Source organism: Penaeus chinensis, chromosome 18, assembly GCF_019202785.1.
Source record: "Penaeus chinensis breed Huanghai No. 1 chromosome 18, ASM1920278v2, whole genome shotgun sequence".
NCBI lineage: Eukaryota > Metazoa > Arthropoda > Malacostraca > Decapoda > Penaeidae > Penaeus > Penaeus chinensis.
The window spans coordinates 28,778,402-28,785,901 of record NC_061836.1 but is presented as its reverse complement, the minus strand read 5'-3'; the positions used below and the strand labels follow the sequence as shown (position 1 = coordinate 28,785,901).

Sequence of the window (7,500 nt, the reverse complement as noted above, 5' to 3'; positions counted from 1 at the left end):
CAGTTTTGAACGATGTCAGTGGCAAATTGCTTTCAACGCTGATGATAAGCCTTTGTATTTCGAAATCTAAAATTTAAATAGTAGCTTGAGGGACTAAATTCAATATTCTAAATTAAACCTTGAAACAAGTTCAGATGAGATTCAGTTGAAGTGAAGTAATGGCTTTTAAAGGGAAGTAGTGGCTTGTAAGGAAAATGCAATTCCTACGAAATCTTAAACGTGGATATACATTCTTGAGAAAATATTATAATCTGTAATTTTGCGAGAGTGAAACTACATTACTCTATTCTGTGACTGTTTTTTTTTTTTTAAATAACGATTATTCATGAGGTTATATATTTTACTTAGCTCTGTGATGACTTTGTAAATTTATTTGCTAATAAAATACATAGACAGAGGACGACTGGAGAAAGAGAGAGAGAAAAAAAAAATAGCATTTTTATTTTCTTCCTTTGTATCTTAATAGGTTAATTTTGACTAATATTTCTTCCAAAGCCGAACGTGTTTAACATTAATGCTATTACTGCAGTAATAGTTTGCTAATATATGAATTAATTTGTTAAAAGTTGAAGTTGTATAAACAATTTGAATCTTTCAGTTTTTAACCTCAAATTAGGTAAACGTATAATTCGTGAACCAAATATGTCTCTGTACTAAAAATAAGTTGCTATGCCAGTGTCGCAAGTGTGCAGCTTATGATTAATGTAAATTTGAAGCACACACTGCAATGCTCGCTAAATTTGAGGAGGAATATATATATATATGTATGTATATATATGTGTGTGTGTGTGTGTGTGTGTGTGTGTGTGTGTGTGTGTGTGTGTGTGTGTGTGTATGTATGTGTGTGTGTGCGTGTGTGTGTATATATATATATATATATATATATATATATATAATTATGTATGTATGTGTGATGCATATATATATATATATATATATATATATATGTATGTATGTATGTATGTATATATATATATGCATATATATATATATATATATATATATATGTATAATTATGTATGTGTGTGTGATGCATATATATATATATATATATATATATATATATATATATATATAATACACACACACACACACACACACACATATATATAAATATATATATATATATATAATATACACATATATACATATAGATATATACATACATTGTATAACACACGCGCACACATACACACACATATATGCACGCACGTACGCACATGTGTATGTATGTGCGTGTGTATGTGTTTGTGTATTTATTCATATACTATATATGTTAAGATATTTAACATGTATTCTTGATTCCGAAACTATTTTAGACTGTGGCTGGAGTCCCATGTGTCGAATGGGTATTTTGTTAACCTATGGATAAATCTCCGGAGCAAATCTTGGGCCGAGAAAATGCAGGTCAATCCGACAAGAGACTTCGGGGTTTGGTGTTCAAAGAAAATTAAGAAAAAAAAAAATATCGAAAAGTTTGGTTATAGTTATAAAATACATATATTTCAGCACAGACGAATTCATAGAGAACGATCTTAAGAATCTGAAAAACAAAAACCATGAAAAACGATATAAAGAATATATAATTTTTCTGATGTGCATTAATCCCTCTCCATTTTCTAATTTACACTTATCCACAGAAATCTGCCTCATTCAAAGCACCTAAAACAAGAAAGAAGAAACTTACCACTGTATTATGGCATATGCTGTATGGTGAGCAACCTCCATTGTTGACAAGGCATTCGTCTATGTCTTGACACTGAAATCCATCGCCGGTGTAACCTTTGGGGAAGCGAAAAACGTGTTATAGACATGATATAAACGTGTTTTAAACAGGATCTGGGTTCAATGGGTTGTATTCATGAAATTGTCTTATCTTTCCAATAATGTTTTTTTTCTATCCATTGTGTTATTTTGTTTTATGTTATAAATGGCAGATTTCTTTTTAATTCATTATTGTATTTTGCCTTATGCATTTACAGCTTTTCTCTTTTATTATTATTTTTCTTATTTCTCTTTTTTTTCATGTTCGTAAATTTGCATGAAATTCAGTTATACAATTATACAGTTCAAAATATAAGACTGAAATCCTCTAGCTTTTAAACCAAGGAGCAGAATCATAGAAATTATCCCATAAGATCCGCCAGCAACAACAATAACAATAACAGCAACAACGACGCCTCGAATCCTCAACCGAATGATTACCTGCCTTAAAAACAACAAACAACAACAAACCTTGAATCATCACCCGAATGACCCCCCCCCCCCCCCCAGTGCCACTGTATATGTTCATTTCGTGTCACTTTGGGCAACAGTACAGGGTTGAGTGAAACACGTAATAAATATTCCTGGGGTCTTATTACACCTTCAGAGGGACAATACACTCGGGAGGCAGAAGAGAAAGAGAGCATCGGACAGCGTGTCATACTCGCTGGCCGACTATCGTACAGTAATACAAAAGTATCGTGCCCTAGATACTGAAGATAAAGTATTCTTGCTAACATAATAACAAGGTTTTGTTCTCCACATACATAAGTACATAATATTATCCCATACACGACCGCCACCGCTACCAACAACAACAACAGGCTTCGAAACCTCACCTGATGGACAGGGCCCACACTGGAAACCTCCGGGGTAGTTGACGCAAGTGACGAGCGGAGAACAGCGGGTGTGATAGGAACTGCACTCGTTCACATCCACGCAGGCCGGTGTGCTGTTTCCGGGAGTCCAACCCTACGTGGATGTGAAGGAATCGAGGGCATTAAGGCGGGGAAGAAGCACAGATAACATATGTGTTTAAAAATCTTGATGGGAAAAAAATGGATTTGTGAATGGAAGTTCCATTAGGTGTAAATGAATATGAATTGAATTTGTATTTTGGATTTTGTTTTCTTTATTTGCTTATTAATTTTAATTTGTCTTTTTGAATAAATAGGTCTAATCATTTTTCACTGTCCAAAATGTAAGCATTTAGTACCAGTATATCAAAATAAAACATAGAAATCAACACGAAAACAAACTAATGCAAACAGAAGAAAAAAAAAACTAATGTCGAAAATTTATCAACCAAAACCTCAATAACATAAAAAAATACAATGCGAGGCTATCCCAACCCCTCCTGACGCTGCGTACCTCGTCACACATGCAGGAGAAGGCGTGACCTCGACGGGGCGTGTTGATGCAGACCCCATGAGGCCCGCAGAGGGAGGAACCGGAGGACGCCGTGCACGAGTCGGTCTTAAGGGTACAGTGTACGCCGTACCATCCAGCTGGACATTGGCACGTGTAACCACCTTGTGTGTTGGTGCACGTGGCACCGTTCTGTTGGGGGAAGGAGGGGAAGAGAAGGGAGGGGGAGGGGCAAGGGGAATGGGAAGAGGAAGGGGAGGGAGAGGGGGACGGGAAGGGGAAGGGGAGGGAGAGGGGGACGGGAAGGGGAAGGGGAGGGAGAGGGGGACGAAGGCGGGGGAAGGTAGAGGAAGGGAATGGGGAAAGGGGCAATTTAAATGTGCACGAGAACTTTATGGATATGGTAAGTTTAGGATATGGTAAGTTTATGCCCAAGTGGTCGGCTCTTATTTTCTTCCCACTTATCTATCTATATCAAGTGCTAGCACCCACACCCACACACCCACACACACACATATAATTCATTAAGTTACGTACCTATTCATCTACTTATCCATTTATTTACTTATTAATTCCACATACACACGTGCACTCACGCGGCCCTCACCTGGCACCCCAGATCCGTCCCGAAGAACATGTAGCACTCGTTGATGTCATCGTCGCAGTTTTCTCCCGCCCAGCCATTCCGACACAGACATGTATAGGACATGTATCCGTCGATGCACGTACCCCCGTTCCGGCAGGGCCCGCTGGCACACTCGTTCATTTGCAGTCGCGCGTTGAGACGCCTCAACTGTGCCAAAGGGAGGCTCGTTAGCAAGGGCAGGGAAAGAAGGGCTACAAAGGGAGGCTCGTTAGGAAGGTCAGGCAAAGGGAGGCTCTTTAGCAAGGGCAAGCAAAGGGAGGCTCGTAAGCAAGGGCAGGCGAGGGAGGCTCGTTAGCAAGGGCAGGCGAGGGAGGGTCTTTAGCAAGGGCAGGAAAAGGGAGGCTCGTTAGCAAGGGCAGGCAAGGGAGGCTCTTTAGCAAGGGCAGGCAAAGGGAGGCTCGTTAGCAGTGGCAGGCAAAGAGAGGCTCTTTAGCAAGGGCAGGCAAAGGGAGGCTCGTTAGCAGGGGCAGGCAAAGAGAGGCTCTTTAGCAAGGGCAGGCAAAGGGAGGCTCGTTAGCAGGGGCAGGCAAAGAGAGGCTCTTTAGCAAGGGCAGGCAAAGGGAGGCTCGTTAGCAAGGGCAGGCAAGGGAGGCTCTCTAGCAAGAGGAGCCAAAGGGAGGCTCGTTAGCAGGGGCAGGCAAAGAGAGGCTCTTTAGCAAGGGGAGACAAAGGGAGGCTCGTTAGCAAGGGCAGGCAAGGGAGGCTGGTTAGCAAGGGCAGGCAAGGGAGGCTCGTTAGCAAGGTCAGGCAAGGGAGGCTGGTTAGCAAGGGCAGGCAAGGGAGGCTCGTTAGCAAGGGCAGGCAAGGGAGGCTCTTTAGCAAGAGGAGGCAAAGGGAGGCTCGTTAGCAGGGGCAGGCAAAGGGAGGCTCTTTAGGAAGGTCAGGCAAAGGGAGGCTCGTTAGCAAGGGCAGGCAAGGGAGTCTCGTTAGCAAGGGCAGGCAAGGGAGGCTCGTTAGCAAGGGCATTTAAGGGAGGCTCTTTAGCAAGAGGAGCCAAAGGGAGGCTCGTTAGCAAGGACAGGCAAGGGAGGCTCTTTAGCAAGGGCAGGCAAGGGAGGCTGGTTAGCAAGGGCAGGCAAGAAAGGCTCTTTAGCAAGGGCAGGCAAGGGAGGCTCGTTAGCAAGGGCAGGCAAGGGAGGCTCGTTAACAAGAGGAGGCAAAGGGAGGCTCGTTAGCAGGTGCAGGCAAAGAGAGGCTCTTTAGGAAGGTCAGGCAAAGGGAGGCTCGTTAGCAAGGGCAGGCGAGGGAGGCTCTTTAGCAAGAGGAGCCAAAGGGAGGCTCGTTAGCAAGGGCAGGCAAAGGAGGCTCTTTAGCAAGGGCAGGCAAGGGAGGCTGGTTAGCAAGGGCAGGCAAGAAAGGCTCTTTAGCAAGGGCAGGCAAGGGAGGCTCGTTAGCAAGGGCAGGCAAGAAAGGCTCTTTAGCAAGGGCGGGCAAGGGAGGCTCTTTAGCAAGGTCAGGCAAGGGAAGCTCGTTAGCAAAGGCAAGCAAAAGGAGGCTCGTTAGTGGGGGTAAATATTCAGTTCGTTAAGACAGTAATGAACGAGAGAATTAGTAAATGTATAAGCAGTATGAATATGTGTTTTTTTTATGTGGGTGTTTACGTGTGCATGTGGTGCACGTGTGTATGTGCGCGCGCGCGCGCGCGCGCGCGTGTGTGTGTGTGTGTGTGTGTATGTATATGTACTCACATTCCTCTTCATTTTCCTGATGGTGCTACTGTCACTGGCGGACACGATCTCAGAAGAACCCGAGATATCCGAGCCGTTGAACTGCGCCTCAAGGGCCTCGATGCGATCCCGAAGCTGCGGCAGCCCCACGATTCCCGTCTGGAGCTGCGTCACATCCTGCCGGAGGCCAGGGATCACGCGCTCGGTCAGGTCCTGGCGGGCGCTCGCTGCCTCCGTGCTCTGGGCCGGGAAAGGCAAAGGGAATCTCGTTAGTAAGAGAGAGAGAGAGAGAGAGAGAGAGAGAGAGAGAGAGAGAGAGAGAGAGAGAGAGAGAGAGAGAGAGAGAGAGAGAGAGAGAAGGAGAAGGAAAGAGAGAGAGAGAAGGAGAAGGAAAGAGAGAGAAGGAGAGAGAGAGAGAGAAGGAAAAAGAGAAAGAAGGATAGAGAGAGAGAGACAGATATATATATATATATACACATATATATATATATATATATATTTATATAATATATTATAGAGAGAGAGAGAGAGAGAAGAGAGGAGAGATAGATGATGAGAGCGAGAGCGAATGAGAGAGAGTGAGAGAGAGAAGAGAGAGAGGGATAGAGAGAGAGAGAGGAGAGCGAGCGAGAGCTAGAGAGAGCCGAGAGAAGAGCTGAGAGTCGGATGAGAGAGAGACGAGAGAGAGAGATGACCTGAGAAGAGAGAGAGAGAGAGAGAGAGAGAGAGAAATGAAAATGAGAAAGAGAAATGAACAGAAAGAACTTAAAACTGCATCGAATATCATAGACAGAAATAGACACCCCCCAAAAAAAATCTAAAATAACTTAACCATCCTCACTCATCTCCAATTTTTAGAAAAATACCAAGTAAACCAAGAAGAAAAATAAAATAAAATAAAATAAATCCCCAAAACACAGATAAAAGGGAATAGAGAATGAATAATACCGCTTGTTGGAGATTCTGAATGACGGTGTTAATCTGCTGCAGGCGCTGACCCCCTTCAGGAGTGATGAGGCCGACCTGGGTACTCAGCTGGCTCACGTTGGCCACCAAGGGGTCCAGGCGGGCACGCAAGGTCGACTGGATGCTGGTCACGTCGTTGCGTAATGTTGCAAGATTCCCCTGCAATGCGTAAGGGAGATGGGGGAGATGAAGAGGGTCGGAAGAGATAGGGTGGTGATGGTGATGCTGGTGATGATTGTGATGATCACAGTAATGATCAGAACGATGAGAACAAAGTTGTTCAGGGAAGATGATACAAGAAGACAACTTACTTGAAATAGAAAAAACTTGAAGAAAAACGTGTACAAAATTAGAAGACATTTAACCAAATCCTCAAAACTATATCATAAGTAAACTCACTCGACTTCTTGAAGCGTTTGTCTTGAGCCCTTCAATGGAGGACGAAATCCACTGCTGAGACGCCACTGTCTGAGCAACACGGGAGAGGTTCCTGACGAGGTAGCCAAGGTCTGTGTTGTTGAGGCTTTCCAGTTGTGGGCGTACTGCTGACATCTGCGGGCGGGGGGAGAAAAGGAGGCGGTTAATGATGGGCTTTCTTTATTTATCTGTCTGTCTGTCTTCTCTCTCTCTCTCTCTCTCTCTCTCTCTCTCTCTCTCTCTCTCTCTCTCTCTCTCTCTCTCTCTCTCTCTCCTCTCTCTCTCCCTCCCTCTCTCTCTCTCTCTCTCTTAACCTGTGGTCGATAAATGTGTACTATAAAAACTATAAAACAAAGAATTCAGTTAAAACAAAAGGATATAGGTATAACAAGCGCCCTGAAAAAAAAAAAAATGTAACTGTTTAAATACCCACCGAATAGAAAATCAAATATGTCTTCTCAATGACGAGGCCGAGTTTGGTGTTTTATTCGGACAAAAGTAAAAGGATTAAGAATAGCAGGACTCTCGGCCATAACCCTTGTTGAACCCCGAGCAGCTTGGTCCGGTTCGTGAGTCCCCGAGTCGGTAAGTCGGGGAAATGACCTTACCCGACGTCCCAGAAGAAAAAAAAAGTTGATGTAGTTGTATCTCCTCACATGCCTTCTGACGTCG

At 43.7% G+C, this 7,500-nt stretch overlaps 1 protein-coding gene across 1 annotated transcript in view; it reads right to left on the bottom strand.

Moving 5' to 3' along the window:
• Positions 1 to 7,500, bottom strand: part of LOC125034652 (cubilin-like) — a 334,702-nt gene that overhangs the window by 61,440 nt on the left and 265,762 nt on the right. Inside the window, 7 exon segments of the mRNA XM_047626554.1 lie at positions 1,688 to 1,782; positions 2,604 to 2,736; positions 3,136 to 3,324; positions 3,740 to 3,925; positions 5,467 to 5,685; positions 6,394 to 6,570; positions 6,811 to 6,963. Coding sequence (XP_047482510.1) covers positions 1,688 to 1,782; positions 2,604 to 2,736; positions 3,136 to 3,324; positions 3,740 to 3,925; positions 5,467 to 5,685; positions 6,394 to 6,570; positions 6,811 to 6,963 — 1,152 coding nt within the window.